Source organism: Globicephala melas, chromosome 2 (genome assembly GCF_963455315.2).
Source record: "Globicephala melas chromosome 2, mGloMel1.2, whole genome shotgun sequence".
NCBI lineage: Eukaryota > Metazoa > Chordata > Mammalia > Artiodactyla > Delphinidae > Globicephala > Globicephala melas.
Window position 1 is genome coordinate 70,990,350 of NC_083315.2, and position 17,356 is coordinate 71,007,705.

The 17,356-nt window shown below is 42.3% G+C and overlaps 1 protein-coding gene across 3 annotated transcripts in view; it reads right to left on the bottom strand.

The window, feature by feature from the left end:
• The window catches only part of TLN2 (talin 2), a 446,754-nt gene that overhangs the window by 15,251 nt on the left and 414,147 nt on the right, over positions 1-17,356 (bottom strand). For all 3 annotated transcript variants that reach the window (XM_060294173.1, XM_060294172.1, XM_030878890.2), the window contains 2 exons: positions 4,669-4,774; positions 3,674-3,798 (listed from right to left, as the gene is read on the bottom strand). In XM_060294173.1, coding sequence (XP_060150156.1) covers positions 3,674-3,798; positions 4,669-4,774 — 231 coding nt within the window. The remainder of the gene's footprint in view (positions 1-3,673; positions 3,799-4,668; positions 4,775-17,356) is intronic.

Genomic DNA, 17,356 nt, shown 5'->3' on the forward strand with positions numbered 1-17,356 from the left:
ACGAACTCACACATACTTCACAGGCTCTTCCAGGAGGAGGAGGTCAAAGTCAACTAAAGAAGTCTGTTACATGCCAGAAAAAAATGTTTCATAATCCTGAACTTCCTGTTGTCCCCAATTAGGCTGCGGAATTACTTTCTGATTGTCGGCATATTCTAAATATTATCAACCTCTACTGACAAGTTAACCTATAACAGGAAACTCAACAGACAGAGTATAATCCACACTGTGTTATCTTTATTAGATATACTTAGTCCTCCAAAGTTTATATGAAGCCCAGTGACTCACCATCCATACATCTGGTTTGGCTGGTCTGGTTTTTACATTTTGTTACTCTGGGTGTAAAGGAACATTACATAGTTGATTTGTGCTTGAATTTTTGCTGAAAGCTTGATCATGAGAATTACTAATTTCTAAACTGAAGATCAGGATAAAACTGAACTAAAAGGAAATATAAATCCAGATGTGTTTGGAGGTTATAATCCTGACCCCGTATCACAAACATGGGTTTCCTTTTTCCCCACCGAGCACATCCTTTAAGGACTCATCACTGCACAAAACTAAACTATACATAATATCTCAAGCTCTTATGAAACATCAATAATTATGATTTGTTTCTAAAATAAACAAAATAATCTAGCAGTACGGATACAGGTTTTAAATGCTACAAGAAGAAATGGGATATAACATAATGAAATGTAATGAGCACTCCGTCTTCTAAATCTACTTGTGATTCTAACATATTCTTTCCTGTTGCCTTCTAAGCTATATTAGGAACCCCCGGAGACAGGGCAAGACACTGTAGGAATATGTTTGATATATAGTTGGATTAAATAACAACCTAATATATCAAACATATCACACAGAGGCCTGCAGAAAGGCATCCAGGTCTGACTGAGCTGAGAATGGGCACAGCATGGCAGGCTGCAGCCGTGGGGCGGGGCGGGGAGGGAGTTGGTGGGGACGCCATTGGGGCACCTCTGTTACCTGTCTGTGGAGCACAGTGTGTCTGCAGGTGTGGAAACGGCGCCATCATTAGTATCATAGGCACATGCACCAGGGCTCACCGACATTTTCATTTTGCCTTTACACCATCTTCCCAAGCAAACAGTGGACTCAGCAATGCCAATTTGTTATTTGTGTCTGGGCGATTCCAGGCAAAAAGAGGTGCTTACGTTTTAAGGGCCTGAGGTGGGAATATACCAGGAACCATCTTCAATAAACCCCAGACCACTCTATTATTAAAATAGGCAACCTGAGAATGTGGTGAGCAAAACAATTTAAACAAAAACATTGCCCATCTCCCAAACTCCCTCAAAGCAGTGCAAATGCTTCCCAGATATGGAAGCAAAGCATATTCACCCGATAGTGGGGTGCCTGCAGGTTTGTATGTGAGTTACAGGGGTAGATGTGAAACAGCAATTGCTCACTTACAGAATCCTGAGGATTTGTGATTAATTTGATTGAGTTTAGTTTTGGAAGGGGATGGGAAGAACTGGTTAATCTCAAAAGACTGGTTGACTTTTGATGTTAGATTGGGATTTTTTTCTTTTTTTAAACTGGGGAAAAATTCCTTCTTGAAGTCAAGAAAGATATTTTTTTTCACGTCGATATTACTACAGAGCAAATGGCACTCCCAGACAGGCACAAAAACTGTGGTTTAGGTTGATGATTTCTTCAAAACAGTTTTATGGATAACATAATCCATGTGGTGGGAGCCTCTGGTCACTGGGTAGAGTAAGACTTCAGAGATCATTCTAAAGACTCTAGAAGGACCAAGTACCCTTCCTAATAGGAAGATGGGAGTGACCTAGAGTAGGTACCTCCAAGGAAGGGACTCAAATCAACAGTTATGTCAATTGTGACCTTGGCTTTCTGTAAAAATCCACACCACACTATAAACAGAAAGGCTAGATGATCCTAGGGCAGTGTAGGGAATGCCCACTGGCCCAGTGTGGCAGTCATCACAAACGTTTTAAGTGCTGTTATTTTTAAAACATTGTCTTACAAAATTTTAAAACATAGACCCTCCCATCACTCCAATCCCACCATCATTCTTGTCCATCCCCCACCTGTCTCCTTCATTCACGAGTGCAAGAGCTCAGAAGGGCCCTGCAAAAGACAATGGGAAAGGGATTGGGACTGCAGCTCTTAGGGTATGGTGAAGCGTCAACGTGAATTAGCGCCAAGCTACTTCTCCAGGAGAAAGAGCATCAACTGACATGGCTCCAGAACCAGCAGACAGAAGCTTCCCCGAGAGAGGAAAGTATGTGGTGAATCAGATAAGGAAAAGGAAAAACGAATTAAGTTTAAGGCCTCTAAACCTCAGTCAACGGCTGCTGCTTCTTAGCTGAAAGTACATTTTCTACTCATGATTAACTTATTTTTATAAAGCAGAAATAAAGCCAAGTCCAGAAAATGGAGTTGCCCTTACACCTACACTTAGCTCTGAAGTTTGATGAGAAAAACCTGGACAAACTTAGACCACCTAAGACCCTCAGGTTAAGGAAAGAGGACCCTGGCAAACTCAAAACCCAGAGGCCAAAAATCTTAAATTACATCTTGATGAGAAATTCTAAAAATGCCTTTATTAAATCTAGAGTGACAACTAGGAGACTGGCTCTAAGAATTCCATGGTTTTGAGAATGTCCGCAAGTCTTAACAGATTCACTATACGTCCAAGTCTATTTTACATACAGCATCAGCCCGGGAACTGCTTTTGAGTGCTTTGGTATATTCCAGTACTCAAACTCCATCCTTAAGTTTTTGTTTTTTTTTAAAAAGGTAGAATTTTAGGCACCTAAACTGGGAGATCCAACGTTTTGTTTTTGAAGAGAAGAGCCAGGTTTTAATTCCTAAGGTATCTGGATCCTTGGAAGGGAGGTGGGGTTACAGGAACCAGTAGGCACTTGCTTGAATAGAAAGATAAAGAGGCCTCCTCTGGTTCTACCATCTTCCCACTGAAGACAGCCATGGGGGCAGGGGGACTGTGGCTTCTTTACAGGGTTGGGCTTTGCCCCCTGGACAGCACCAGGGCACCATTCTTTTTTGTAATAATTGTCCTCTCTACTGTCCTTACTTAAAGTATCTCTTTCTTTTAAATGACTTTCTCTTAACACATACTTATGACCTTAGTAACTAAGTTCTCAACATTTATCTAGATGACAAACATAGATGGAGAAAACACACCAGCCAACCACAGTCTCCAGCATATACTGAAAAAATCTGTTACCGGGTTCACTTTTGAGGTTCACACTACTCTCTATTGATTTTAAGAAAAGGAGAGACCCAGCATTGCTATTTCTGGTGAAAAGCATTATGGAAACCAGAAAATTAGAGGGTGACAATCTCACATTCAGCAACGGGGACTTTCTATAGAAAACATCCAACACCTGCTTTATGTAACAGCGGAACGAAGTCAAGATTTTAAATGCCGGGATTCTTCCTCTCGATACCCAAAGGTATTTCTTGGGATGGTTAACCTGAAAGACCCACCCTTGGGTTTTTTTCCATACCCTGTAAAAAGGTGCTGGGCAGGTAGAACAGGTTTGCAGCTTGCTAGTCCAACCCCAGGGAAGGAGACGAGCTCCCTGCAGCCCATCTGGCTCCATTTCACAGCCATCTACCGGGAGACCTACTGACATCAGACAAGCAGCCACACGTGGACACTCACTTTTGGCTTTGCTCTTGGCTTCAGCTGCTCTAACTTCTTAGCAGCAGCCTCAATGGATGCTGCAGCCCCCAGTAATTCTGTTTCTGCAATGACGGTTGGGTCTTCTGGATCCACCCACTCTGTTCCTAAAAGCAGTCCAAAGAGGGTCATTCTTGGTAGCTGCAGACCTCAGGGCAGTGACTTAATTACAAACGATATCACGATTTGCATGCAGGGATGCTGACTAGCTGCGTTGTCCTAAGGGATCTTTTCTCCAGCTGTCACTAACATCAGCTGGGTGCAGGGGTAGGGGTGGGGAGTGCCTGTCTGACCCTGATTTTCTCAATCAGTTGTATAGACGGCCCTACCACAGGATCAGTCATCAATGATAGTTTCAAAAATCGAGATCTCATTGACCAAGGCCTGCTTGAGTTTTACTCTGACTTGTAACTTAAAGTTCATGAATGCAAGTAAGCATCCTCAGGAGACTTGAGACGATGCTGAGCACAGAGATTTGTCATTCTTTTCTCCTGGGAACTCAGGAGGAACAGCCATTCCCCTCAAATGCAAACAAAGGGAAACTGGTAAGAAAACCCCTCCCGGGTGAGTTGATTGCTTCTTCATAACCACGAAGGGGTGTGCAAACAATATACTACCCAGATAGCACCGTTTCTAAACATCAAGTGTATTATTTAAATGAGAATAAATATTCTGATGAAGGAAAATGCAGTTAAAAATGGAAGGCAAGACCCTTAAAAGAGAAGTGAGCGGTTCTAGATGGATCATGACATTTAAGTTGAAGGACGTAATACAAAGACTGGAGAAAAGACTTGTTTCAGGAGAATAGTAACTTTTTAAGTCTAACTCTACTCCCATTTGCTTCTTAAAAAAAGTTCCTCACTGTGTTCCTTTTGACTTCATTTGCCAAGAGAGGGCCTGTGTAGGCTGCCCATCCTCTCTGCTCAGTTTGCTGTCTAGGACTGCCCCACAGGACGACATGAGAGAATCCAGCCTACCTTTCATGGCCTCCGCTGCCTGGATGAGCTCGGTCACGGCACCGGCCACGCGCTTGGAGAAAGCAGCCAGCTGGTGCTTGAGTTCTGGGGTTGGTTTCTGAAGAATCTATGGGTGAAGAACAAGCCAAACACATAAGGAAGGCGGTAGCCATTGTGACAGGAAGCCCACTCTTGCTGGTGGACGCAGAGCTAGACATCCTGGTTTGAAGTTGCAACTCTGTCACCAAGTGACTTTAGAAATTTAGGGGAAAACATATAAGACGCACTGGCCTTCAGTTTCCTCATGTGAGAAGTGAAAAGCTGGGAACCAGGAGTTTTCCTAAGATCTATTCTGACATACCTCCCTAAGATCACAAGGGAGATGAAGTTCTTATTTGTCCTTTTGTTTGTACCTAAAACAAACATACGCACACGGAAATTACCCAAAATGTAAGAATGCTCTGAGTGAACATGAATGTCCAAGGCTGCAGGTCACCTGGTGTTTGTGACAAAGCAAATATGGGGTCAGAAGAAAAGTGTGACTCAGGTGGGGTCTTGGAGACAAAAACCTCTCTGAGAAGGGCTGCTCCTGAAAGGACAATCCATTTCCAGGGTTTTGACTGCAAGCTCTCCTGGGAGAAGTCCTGTGGACTTTCCTTCTTTTAAACCTAGTTTAAAGGGGTTTTAAGTTTGTTTTTTGCTGGTGTTAAAAAAGATACTAAAAATCTACCTCTAATCCAATTTAAAGGACATCCTCAGCTGATTTCTTCTCAAATTCATTCAAGAATGGAATTATGAAATGGATGAGAGCTCCCTACCATCTTCCACCATGGATTTACATCTGACTTACACCACCTTGTTCCTCCCTAATCTTGAAATTCTTCTTTCAATATTCTTTCCTGCATCTCTTACCCATGCTTCAGAGGGGTCATCCTGAGATTTAGAAATACTAAGACATTCAGGAGGAAAGCACCACTGCTGTCTCTCTATGGACAATTCTGAGCAGCAGACAAAGCCTGGGCTTTGGTATTGGACAAACCTGTGTTTCAAACCTAGCTTCACCTGCTCCTGGTTTGTGAACAATGGGCAGATTACTGAACCTCTCAGAACTTGTTTACTCATCTGTAAAACTGGGATAATGCCTACTCCTCAGGAGTGGCATAAACATCAAATGGAATAACCCATGAGAAGTATCTTGCACAATGCCTGGAACACAGTAGGCATTCATTAAATGTTAATTCCCTTCTTGGTATCCCATACCCTTTTCACCTGACCAGGTATCGTACTCTTTCTTACGAGTCTGGAAAAGATGTCTTTTGGACCCCAAAACTGTAAGAGAACTTTAAAAGAAGCTTGGTAAAAAAAAATCTGGGGTTGGGGGAGTTAATGGGGTTATACTTTTTTTTTTTTTTACATCTTTATCGGAGCACAATTGCTCTACAATGGTGTGTTAGTTTCTGCCCTACAACAAAGTGAATCAGCTATACATATACACATGTTCCCATATCTCTTCCCTCTTGCGTCTCCCTCTCTCCCACCTTCCCTATCCCACCCCTCCAGGTGGTCACAAAGCACCTAGCTGATCTCCCTGTGCTATGCGGCTGCTTCCCACTAGCTATCTACCTTACGTTTGGTAGTGTATATATGTCCATGCCTCTCTCTTGCTTTGTCACAGCTTACCCTCCCCCCTCCCCATATCCTCAAGTCCATTCTCTAGTATGTCTGTGTCTTTATTCCTGTCTTACCCCTAGGTTCTTCATGACATTTTTTTCCCTTAAATTCCACATATATGTGTTAGCATACGGTATTTGTCTTTCTCTTTCTGACTTACTTCACTCTGTGTGACAGACTCTAGGTCTATCCACTTCATCACAAATAGCTCAATTTCGTTTCTTTTTATGGCTGAGTAATATTCCATTGTATATATGTGCCACATCTTCTTTATTGGGGTTACACATTGACCAGCCCCAGACACACCAGTGCATAGAAGACATTATGTTACACACTTGAACTGATTAGTCAAAGATTCTTGAGCAACCACTTCCCAGGCTCTATTCCCTACCCTCCTTCCTCTTGCAATCTTCTAAATTTTATATTTGCTACTGTTCTGAGTTCAGCTGCTCTGTTATTCTCATTCCCTCACCTTAGGACCTATCTACACATAGCACCATGCAGATATTAACTCACTACAAACCAGTGAATGAGTGAACAAATGAATGAATGAATAACAGACCAACACACTACTGGAGACAAGTCCTAATATGATGGCATCCTACACTAGTTCCAGAAGATCACCAGAACCATGGAGAGGTGGAGGGGAGGGGTTAGATGCCTTTTACTTTTTTAACACAGCCAGTTGGCAGGCAACTGAATTAAGGGTAGGTTCTAGAGTCAATGTACCTCAGTAACAGTGGTCCAGTTACTTATCTTCTCTCTAAGCCTCAGTTTACTTATCTATTAAATGAGCACAACAAACAGTCCTTTCATTATAGAGCTGTGGTAAGATTGTATAAATTAATACATAATTTAATACAGTATACATTTCCATCAGGACTACTGATGGAATTGGTCCGATGTACGGCCTGGGCACCAGAATTTCTAAAAGTTCTCCAGGTGGTTCTCATTTGCAGCCAAAGTTGTAAACCATTGCTCTAGATCAAATGGGCATTTGCCACTACCTAACTGTAAAAGGCTTGTACTGTATTTGTCTGAAACAATACATGTTGTAAGGCCACTAGGTGAATAATGGCTACAGCTCTGGGACTAAAGAGCAAAGGAGTCCACAGGCTTTGCTATTTGCTTTTGCTACAGTGGTCAACACAACGTGAATAAGCAAGGAGTTAAAGGTATGATGGGGAGACTCACAGTAAATGGTGCAAGACTGCGTGTTTTCCCCTAAGACCAAGAATAAGGTAAGGATATTCGTCCTCACACTTTCATCAGTATTGTACTAGTATTCCTGGCCAGTGCAGCAAGGCAAGAAAAAGAAATAAATGGCATGCAGATGGAAAGGGAGAAGTAAAATTGTCTTTGCTCATAAATAACATGAATGCCTATGTAGAAGTTTCTAAGGCATTTGTTTAAAAAAAAAAGGAAAAAAAGCTAGAATAAATGAGTTAAGCAAGGTCACAGGATATAAGGTCAATATACAAACATCAATTATATTTCTATATGCAGTAAAAAATTGAGAATTTTGAAAAAAGCAATACCATTTATAGTAGCATAAAAAATCATGAAATACCTGTTAAGTTAAATACTGTTAAATTTGACAACAGATGTGTAAGATGTGGATGGTAAAAACTACAAATGTCATTGAAAATATTAAGGAAGACCTAAATAAATGGAGAGATATACCATATTCTTGGATTAGAAGACTATTAAGATCAATTATTCCCAGGCTTCCCTGGTGGCGCAGTGGTTGAGAGTCCGCCTGCCGATGCAGGGGACGCGGGTTCGTGCCCCGGTCCGGGAGGATCCCACATGCCGTGGAGACGCTGGGCCCGTGAGCCATGGCCGCTGGGCCTGCACGTCCGGAGCCTGTGCTCCACAACGGGAGAGGACACAGCAGTGAGAGGCCCGCGTACCGCAAAAAAAAAAAAAAAAAGATCAATTATTCCCAAATCTCCCCACGATCCCAGTCAAAACCCCAATAAGCTTTTTTTTTAAGATATCGATAAGATGATTCTAAAATGTATATAAAATACAAAGGACCTAGCATAGCTAAACCATTTTGAAAAAGAACAGAGCTGTAAGTTTTAGAATACCTGATTTCAAGACTCATTATAAAGTTATAGTAGTGGTCAAGACAACAGGATATTAGTGCATAGACATACAGATCAGTGGGGCAGAAAAGAGTCCAGAACTAGATTCACACATATAGTCAACTGATTTTCATTAAAGGTGCTAAAGCACCTTTAATTCAATGAGGACAATTTTTTCAACAAAGGATGCTGGAACAATTGGATAGCCATAGGTAAGAAAATAAACCTGACCCTTTCCTCACCATATGCATGGATGAACTAGAAATGGAGTATAAACCTGAATGTAAGAATTAAAACTGTGTAGAAGAAAATACAGGAGAATAACCTTTGTGATCTTAGCTTCTTAAATAGGGGACAAAACACATATATTATGCTTTAAAACTTTAAAAAGCCAGCAATCCCACTACTGGGCATATATCCAGAGAAAACCATAATTCAAAAAGACACATGCACCCCAATGTTCACTGCAGCACTATTTACAATAGCCAGGACATGGAAGCAACCTAAATGCCCATCAACAGAGGAATGAATAAAGAAGATGTGGTACACATATACAATGGAATATTACTCAGCCATAGAAAGGAATGAAATTGCATCATTTATAGAGATGTGGATGGACCTAGAGATTTTCATACAGTGAAGTCAGAAAGAGAAAAACAAATATCGTATATTAATGCATATATGTGGAATCTAGAAAAATGGTATAGATGATCTTATTTGCAAAGCAGAAATAGACACACAGACGTAGAGAACAAACGTACGGATACCAAGGGGGGAAGGGGGGTGGGATGAACTGGGAGACTGGGATTGACATATATACACTATTGATACTATGTATAAAATAGATAACTATGAGAAGCTACTGTATAGCACAGGGAACTCAGTGCTCTGTGGTGACCTAAATGGGAAGGAAATCAAAAAAAGAGGGGATATATGTATACGTATAGCGGATTGACTTTGCTGTACAGTAGAAACTAACACAACATTGTAAAGGAACTGTACTCCAATAAAAATTAATTTAAAAAAAGCAGGAATTTGAAAGTTTATGTCTTAGAACTTTAAAAACATTATGCTAAGTGAAAGAAGCCAATTACAAAAGATCACATGCTATACGATTCTGTTTACATGAAATGTTCAGAATCGGCAATCTACAGAGACAAGAAAAAGATTAGTGTTCGCCTTGGGCTAGGAGTGGGGATGAAGGGAATGAGGAATGACTGCTAAAGGGCATGAGGTTTCTTCTTGGGTTGACAAAAATGTTCTAAAATTATTATTATGGTGATAGGTGTACAGCTGTAAATATAGTGAAAACCAAGAAACTGTATGCCTTAACTGGGTAAATTTTGCCATATGCCAATTGTATCTCAATAAGGTTGTTAACAAGAAGAGAATCAATCAGGCAGGCAAATGAAAGACAAAGAAGGAGGCTGGTGAAGGGTAGCAAAGTATGTCACCCCAAAACATGCCTCTTTGGCATACAGATTGCTTTGAGTTGATTATTTTGAGAAAAATCAGACACGGGGGATGCTCTGAAAACAGGAAATTACGTCTTTTGAAAGGGTAATTCACATTTATAAAAGAAATCTCCATTTGTAAGGGTGTCTCCCCCTCTGTACCAGTAAGAGAAGCCTGAGAGAAAATCACAAGAGAATCTTATAGATGATGAAGGCTCTAAAACCTGCTAACAACCTTACCCTAGTTAACCCTGCTTTTCCTGGCCACCTCCTGTAACCAGCCTCCTCCCACCACATACACCTTTTCTTTTCTTTGCCTGAAAGTGGTATTTAAGTGGGTGCCTTAGGCTACCTTGGGAATTGCCCATTTTTCCGCTGGGTATCTTCCATTTATCCATGAGGTACACCATGTGAATCAACTTTTGTTGTTCTCTTGTTAATCTGTCTTATTACACGAGGTCTCCAGCAAGAACTCAGAAGAGTAGAGGGAAGATTATTTTCTTCCCCACACTGGGGTATAATCCTGAAAATAATTCGATAACCTTTGCAAACATCCAGTTCATCCTAAATGTTTAATATTTTATATGTAAGACATATTTTCATTTTACTTTCATTTTTATCCGAGTTCTATCTGTACTTTTTTGTTTTCTCAACTCTCTGCCTTGCTGTCATTTTCTTTCTTTTTGGGGGTTTTTTTGGTTTGTTTTGTTTTGTTTTTTTGCGGTACGCGGGCCTCTCACTGTTGTGGCCTCTCCTGTTCCGGAGCACAGGCTCCAGACGCGCAGGCTCAGCGGCCATGGCTCACGGGCCCAGCTGCTCCGCGGCATGTGGGATCTTCCCGGACCGGGGCACGAACCCGTGTCCCCCGCGTCGGCAGGCGGACTCTCAACCACTGCGCCACCAGAGAAGCCCCTTTCTTTTTTAATATACATTTTTCTCCCCCCGCCAGACACTGTTATGAAAATGAAAATACAGGTGACACCCTAAGAGAAACTATCTGCAGAGAATATATCTGACTGATGAAATAAAAATTCACATTTTAAGGCAAGACAAGAACAATTTAAACATAAAACTTTTTCTCTGCCCTTTGGCCTCCTCCCTCCCCTCTAGTGTGCCTTGTGCATCTGCATGACGTGTTAACAGACCTTCCCAATAGCAGAAATACCTGCTCAATCTTAAAGACCAATTTTTCTTCTTCTGACACCAGTCACGTAACTCCTTAGAAGATAACATTCCTTTCTCAATCCTGCAAAGGGTCACGATGACCCACCACTCACCTTTACACGTAGAAATCTTTGGTGAACTTTAGGTACAATATCAATACATGATTTCCTTAAAGACAGCGATTGGAGCAGAATAGACCGTTTACATGATCTGGGCAGATACTATACTGGGCCGCACCTAGTGGAAGTTCTCAGCTTAAATACTTACTTATGACCTTATTAATGTTACCAGCTGTATTACTTGTATTCTGCCTATTTTACAAGATTATTGTTTCTTGCGTTACCAAATGTGTGACTGAGCCTCAGATAAAACTGAGGATGAGCAGGTGACTTGAATGATTGACCAAATATATAGTTCCATAAGATCAACGCACAACTCTAGAAATGGGAAGAAGCAACCATTTCCTGGACCATAACAGACTAGTAAGACAGATGGTCCAGACCCTTTTGGTTATTACTAACAGGGTCTGGTCCAGTGTTAGCACTTTGAGTGGCCTATCAATGAAACCCTCGCCTGACCTGGGAATGAGCATTCCTAGTGTCGTGGACAAATTGGTCACAAAATGCCCTCTAACCCTTGGTGGAAATTAAGATACCACCACATACCCACTAGAATGTCTAAAATTAAAAACACTGACCACTCTAAGTGCTAACAAGGACATGGAGAAATTGGAACTCTCATATACTGCTGGTGGAAATAACCACTTTAAAAAAGAATTTAGTAGTTTCCTAAGAAGTTAAAAATATACCCACCCTATGATATAACTATTCTACTTCTAGGTATTTATCCAAGAGAAATGAAATCATATAGGTAGAAAAACTTCTATATAGGATGTTCGTAGCAGATTTATTTATAATCATCAAACCTGGAAATAACGCAAATATCCATCAACAGGTGTTCTGATGAACAATTATGACATAGCCATATGGCGGAATACTACTTAATAAAAGGGGACAAATTATTGGTACACATAACAATGTGGATGGAATTGAAACTACTGATGCTGAGTGAAAAAAGCCAGACAAAGGAGAGTACAGGCCCGATGACTGCTTTTATATAAAAGTCTGGAAAATGCAAACAAATCTGTGATAACAAAAAGCAGACTAGTGGTTGTTTGGAAATTTTGAAGAATAACGGATATATTCATCGTTTTGATTGTGGTGATGGTTTCACAGACATATTCAGATATCACTCCTCAAATCGTACACTTCAAATATGTGTTCCTTGTATATGTTAGTTATGCCTCAATAAAGCTGAAACAAAACTTAAGGGTGTGGTAGGGAGATTCACTGAAATCATCAAAGGGGAGTGGTGAAAAGACTTCTGTCTTTATGTTTTAAAATTTAATTTAATTATTTATTTTAACATCTTTATTGGAGTATAACTACATTAGAATGGTGTGTTAGTTTCTGCTGTATAACAAAGTGAATCAGCTGTATGTATACACATATCCCCATATCCCCTCCCTCTTGCATCTCCCTCCCACCCTCCCTATCCCACCCCTCTAGGTGGTCACAAAGCATGGAGCTGATCTCCCTGTGCTATGTGGCTGCTTCCCACTAGCTATCTATTTTACGTTTGGTAGTATATGTAAATCCATGCCAGTCTCTCACTTGGTCCCAGCTTATCCTTCCCCCTCTCCGTGTCCTCAAGTCCATTCTCTACATCTGCGTCTTTATTCCTGTCCTGCCCCTAGTTTCTTCAGAACCTTTTTTTTTTTTTTTAGATTCCATATATATGTGTTAGCATATGGTATTTGTTTTTCTCTTTCTGACTTACTTCACTCTGTATGACAGACTCTAGGTCCATCCACCTCATTACAAATAACTCAATTTCGTTTCTTTTTATGGCTGAGTAATATTCCATTGTACATATGTGCCATGTCTTCTTTATCCATTCATGTGTGGATGGACACTTAGGTTGCTTCCATGTCCTGGCTATTGTAAATAGTGCTGCCAGGAACATTGTGGTACATGACTCTTTGAATTATGGTTTTCTCAGGGTATATGCCCAGTAGTGGGATTGCTGGGTCGTATGGTAGTTTTATTGGTAGTTTTTTAAGGAACCTCCATACTGTTCTCCATAGTGGCTGTACCAATTCACATTCTCACCTGCAGTGCAAGAGGGTTCCCTTTTCTCCACACCCTCTCCAGCATTTATTGTTTGTAGACTTTTTGATGATGGCCATTCTGAGTGGTGTGAGGTGATACCTCATTGTAGTTTTGATTTACATTTCTCTAATTATTAATGATGTTGAGCATTCTTTCACGTGTTGGCAATCTGTATATATTCTTTGGAGAAATGTCTATTTAGGTTTTCTGCCCATTTTTGGATTGCAAAATATTGAGCTGCATGAGCCTTGATGGAGGGAGAAAACCACTCTGTATACACTCTGGCTCTAAGAAAGGGAACGGCCCTATGGCAAAGCACCCTATTTAAATAAGGCAGGAGAGCAAAGGAGTTCTATTTTTATTCTGCAATTAAGTCAACATGATTTCTCATAGCAGGCAACAGACAGAATGAAATTAAAGTGCTGCTACTGGAAGCCACGGTAATTTTAACCCTGTCAAAGACCTCATATTGTGGGTAAGCAGCAATATTGATCTGTGGTACTGCAGAGGCCAACTGGCTGCCTCTCATCCTGCAATAGAAATCCTCCATGACAAACCAGCCAACAGCAAATGCAGAAGGCCAACATTGCTCAAATGGGCACGTCTAAAGCTTCATAAAGCAGCTCCCAGGGCAGCAAGGACGGGGTTCTGCCTAAATTAGATCCCATTGTTTGTAGACTGATAACTGGATTCTCAAGAAAAAAAAAAAAAAAATCCCCAAATCCCCAATCTCCTCTCGATTTGGAGTTTCTAAATTCCCAAAGTATCCAGCTAGGGGTCTGGGAACCCTCTTAACAGTTTACGGGACATTTGTGTTTATGTGCTGATGTTTCTCTGATGAGGGTAGGGTGAGGCAGGAAATGGGCTTTTAGCTAGCTCAAGGGGGCCCAAGATCCACGAAGGTTAAGAAAGCTGAAATCATGATAGTTATTTCTGCCTAGACAGAGAAAAAAGGAGGATGGTATTGGTAAAGGATACAAAATTAATTATTATTGAGAGACTTCTTACAAAATAAGGATCTGAACCAAATAAGACAAAATATTATTTAACAAAATTAGTTAATTATAGATGGTAGACACGCAAATGTTGATATGGTTTTCTGTTTTAAGATTTTTTTCTAAAGTAAAACTAAAATATACAAACCAGCCAAAAAAGGTGAAGAATCCTTGGCTCTAGGATATTTGACCTGAACAAGGCCAAAGTAGCATACTTTCCCCCACGTTTTCACGTGTCCAAATTTAAGAAAAGCGGCCCCTAAAGAAGATGGCTAAACCACCTTGGACTACCTGAAAGTGACCTCAATTTATTCCTCTAAATTGCTGGACACTTCCTCCAAACCTTAATTTCTACTTTTCTCTTTCCCCTTTAGTAAAAATTGGACAATTATCTGACCTTTCTTCAGCTTTCAGAAATCTTACTAATTCTCTCTGGTCAGCTAAGAAGAGAAGTCAGCTTTACAGTGATCCAGGAGGACCATCCTAGGATCTCCTGTTACAGTTCCAATGTCGGCTGACTTTCTTTTCAGGATGGAGGTACTGTGGTCATCTGATGACATGCGTGAAGACCAGTGAATGAGGAGGAGGGCAGAATGGGGAATACTGTGTGCGTGTGTGTGCGTGCGTGCGTGTGTGTGTGAAAATCTCTAGCTTTAACTGCTTTTTTATTCACCACCCTCAAATAGCTAATCTTAGTATTCTTTCCCTCTACCCTAAAGGTAATTTCCACATACATCTGACGTCTTCTCTAAATTGTCAATTTGGCTTTCGTTTTCTGATTCTGTCAAAGTTCCCTCAGAAGTGAACACTAGTTTCCGTATTCGTGCGTCTCCATTTCCCTAATTTCTTTTCGGGTCTCTACCAGCTCGGTCCTAAGCGGTCTTATGGCTCATGGTCCTCGTATGTGGAACAGTCTTCCTCGTATTTAGCCTCGTGTTAGTCCAGATTTCTTTCAAGTCTGCTTTGGAGAAGGAGTGAGGGCTCATGATGGGACATGTGAGCTTATTTTCAGCTGCAGGCCCAAGGAAACTGTTAATGTCTGCAGCTTAGGGGACAGAACGCTGTCACAGAGGTTCTACCATTTTCAGTTAGGAACTGGTATTTTTTCATGTTTATGATAATCCCCTGGATGTCTCCTTCCTATATTTTTATTGGAAAATACCCTTCAAAGAGTATGTGTAGGTCTCTAAAGAGACAAGAATAAAAATATGAACAAATACTTGATGCGATTTCATTCTTATCTACTTGGATGAACCATCAGCACGTGTCACCATAAAGAGGGAAAAACCTCTTTCTTGTAAAAGATGAGACAAATTCTGGATGCTGTATAAAAGTTTTCATGTCGGGCTTCCCTGGTGGCACAGGGGTTGGGAGTCCACCTGCCGATGCAGGGGACACAGGTTCGTGTCCCGGTCCGGGAAGATCCCACATGCCGTGGAGCGGCTGGGCCCGTGAGCCATGGCCGCTGAGCCTGCGCGTCCGGAGCCTGTGCTCCACAACGGGAGAGGCCGCAACAGTGAGAGGCGCGCGTACCACAAAAAAAAAAAAAAAAAAAAAGTTTTCACGTCATTTAGCTTTTCTTCCTATTAATGATTTCGTTTTAGCACCAGCATTTTTCACACCGTAAATCTCAAAACAGCTATGGAGAAACAGGATATTTATATTATTGCCATAATTACAAGTTACAATGACAATAACTGTAGAGGAAGATGAAAGGAAATTCAGGTGGCAGGCTTTTAACAGACACATCAACCACCACACAATCAACCAAATTCGGTTTGCAAACATGTAAGACTTCAGAGTCCTGTTTCTTTTTTTTTTTTTTTTTGCGGTACGCGGGCCTCTCACTGTTCTGGCCTCTCCCATTGTGGAGCACAGGCTCCGGACGCACAGGCTCAGCGGCCATGGCTCATGGGCCCAGCCGCTCCGCAGCATGTGGGACCTTCCCGGACCGGGGCATGAACCCGTGTCCCCTGCATCGGCAGGCGGACTCTCAACCACTGAGCCACCAGGGAAGCCCCAGAGTCCTGTTTCTTTAGTAAATACCAAGAAGAACTCATAACGGAAAACGCATCAGGGAAGCACACCTGGCTGTAAAGTGCAATGGCTCTTGTTGGGTCCAGGAAAAGAAGGCAGTGGTAGCTCCCCTACTGCCAACCTCTGGTCCCACACGAAACCTCCCAAATCACACGTGATGTGGGGTCTCCCTGTGGTATGTGCCCTTCCTCCTGTTCCAGAAGAACCTGCTGATTATCACTAGGGCTGATGCCCGGCACAGTAACTAAGGGGCTGTAAAGCTGGGGTCTCTGAGTGTGTATCTTGGGAATGGCTCCTAGGCCTTCCCACGGAGGCCCCGGACACCTCAGCTTCCCTTGGGGCAAAGAGGCCAACCATGCACCCACACCCGCCTCAGGAGGCCTTGTCTTCTTCTGCTCACCAACATGCGGTGGGCATGGAGAGGGGCGGAGGTGGAGAGAGGAAGTGCTTTGGTGGATGCAACACCCGGCTCCCAGATACTGGGAGAGGGTCTAAAGGCGGCTTGAGGTCAAGAAGGGGACCCTCTGAGGGTTCCCTCTTCCTTCTCCCCTGGGAGAAGGTTCTCAAGACAAATGCTGGCACCTGCCCTTCCTCATGAAGACAGAACTCCTCTCCCCGGTCTAAGCTGTCTTTGCGCAGAGGAGGGAAACCCGAGACCTTCACTCCACCGTACGCCTTGAAGGCTGCTGCCTCCTTTCCATCCCAACTTGGGGAGCTGGCGCTGCTGCAAGTGGACCCCGACACAGGACATCCTCGTTAAATGGCTCACCAAGAGCCAATGTGTGCAGGGGCCTGCACCTACCGACACTGGCGCCACAGGTACAAACACAGGAGCGGGGAAAAAATACGGTTTAACCGAGAAATGGAACCGGATGAAAGGGGTGAGGTGAGGATCCTTCATGGGAGTAATAGGAGGATGCCAGTATCAAATGAACAAGATGAAGACCAAAGCATGAGAGACAGAGACAAGGAAAAATGGGTGCTGGGGGAGAGCCCCCACCTGGGAAGCTAGGAGGGCACTGCTGCCGCAGCCCTGCACCTCTGCTCAGCCAGGACCGGCACCTTCCAGGAGGATTTTAACGAAGCGTGCAGCAGACGTGAGCTCAGCCAGAGCCCTGGACTCCCCA